The 1,362-nt window shown below is 23.4% G+C and overlaps 1 protein-coding gene across 1 annotated transcript, besides 3 other annotated features; it reads left to right on the top strand.

Moving 5' to 3' along the window:
• Positions 1–17: 17 nt before the first annotated feature.
• Positions 18–116: a sequence feature (AT_rich).
• Positions 117–225: 109 nt separating this feature from the next.
• Positions 226–326: a microsatellite.
• Positions 327–496: 170 nt separating this feature from the next.
• EDI_293900 (uncharacterized protein) lies at positions 497–988 on the top strand (the record flags this gene model as incomplete). Its single annotated transcript, XM_001733831.1, has 1 exon — positions 497–988. The coding sequence occupies one exon, from the start codon at positions 497–499 to the stop codon at positions 986–988; it is 492 nt and encodes a 163-aa protein (XP_001733883.1).
• A 348-nt stretch (positions 989–1,336) lies between these two features.
• Positions 1,337–1,362: part of a repeat region that runs on past the window's edge.

Genomic DNA, 1,362 nt, shown 5'->3' with positions numbered 1-1,362 from the left:
TCAACATTCATTACAACAATTAAATAACATAATAATGAATGAATAAATAGATTTCATTTAAATCAAATTAAATTAATAAAATGGAATGATAAAAACAATTTTAATTTATTAAATAACTCTTTAGAACAAGAAGTTTTTGATTAGTTAATTGAGAGCATGAAAATGATAAAGAATAAAATTGAACAATGATAGATTTAATGAAAAATGAAATATTTCATTTCATTCAAAATATCAAATAACAAAATAAATAAATAACAAAATATAAAAAATAATATTCTATTAATAAAATAATAAATTATATAAATTATAATAAAATGATAAAATAATCATTATTTCCTTTCTATATTTTATTTCAAATATGTATTGTATTTAATAAGTTAAAAACATAATGATATAATAACATGGTTAGTTTTTATTATGGTTATACAATTCGTGTGCATAGTTAAAGTTCTTAAATTGTTAATCTTTGATTATTAAAACCTAACTTCAACACAAAATGAATAAAGCAGAAGTATATGCCTATTTAGATGAACATAAGATTCAGTACGAAGTTACTGAACACAAAGCAGTATTTAACATGAAAGAAATCTCTGATATTAAACTTCCATATCCCAACTCAGAAGCTAAAAACCTTTTCATCCGTGATGATAAAAAACGAAATTATTATCTTTTGTCTGTTCATGGTGATAAGCATGTGGATTTGAAGAAATTTAGAAAAGACAATAACACAAGACAATTATCATTTGCTTCAGACTCAGACTTACTGAACACACTTGGTTTGATTTCTGGTGCAGTGTCACCCCTTGGAATATTAAATGACAAGGAAAGAAAAGTTCAGGTTTTTATTGACAAAGAATTTTTAAATAGTGCTGATGGTCTTATAGGAGTTCATCCAAATGATAATACTGCCACAATTTGGTTGAAAGTTAATGACTTAATTGACATCATAAAATCTCATGAGAATGAGGTGCATGTCATAGAGTTTTAAGGAAGAGTTGGTGATCCAATGTATTAATCAATTGATTGATTTTTGATTAAATGATAATAACGAAAAGTGTTTATGGTTTTATTTTGAAGAAAATAAGTAATTTAAAAGATGAGTAACATCTAATACAATTAATACTTAAACTAACATATATAAACAATCAATTATAGATTGTTTATGCCATTTTATTGTGAATATTAGTTATATTCATTTGATATAGATTTCATTTGTATTTATGTCATTTTATCTTTCTTTCATTTGTTTCTTTTCTTTATTCTTCATAACATTTACTACACCCACTTCCTATTATTATCCTTCTTTAATGTTTTGGTTTAAAGTGATGTATAAGATGAAACAGCACAAAAGTATAAAACAAA

Source organism: Entamoeba dispar, genomic scaffold (genome assembly GCF_000209125.1).
Source record: "Entamoeba dispar SAW760 scf_1105229457807 genomic scaffold, whole genome shotgun sequence".
Classification (NCBI taxonomy): Eukaryota; Evosea; order Mastigamoebida; family Endamoebidae; genus Entamoeba; species Entamoeba dispar.
The sequence above is the reverse complement of the archived record's forward strand: the minus strand, read 5'-3'. Positions and strand labels throughout refer to the sequence as shown.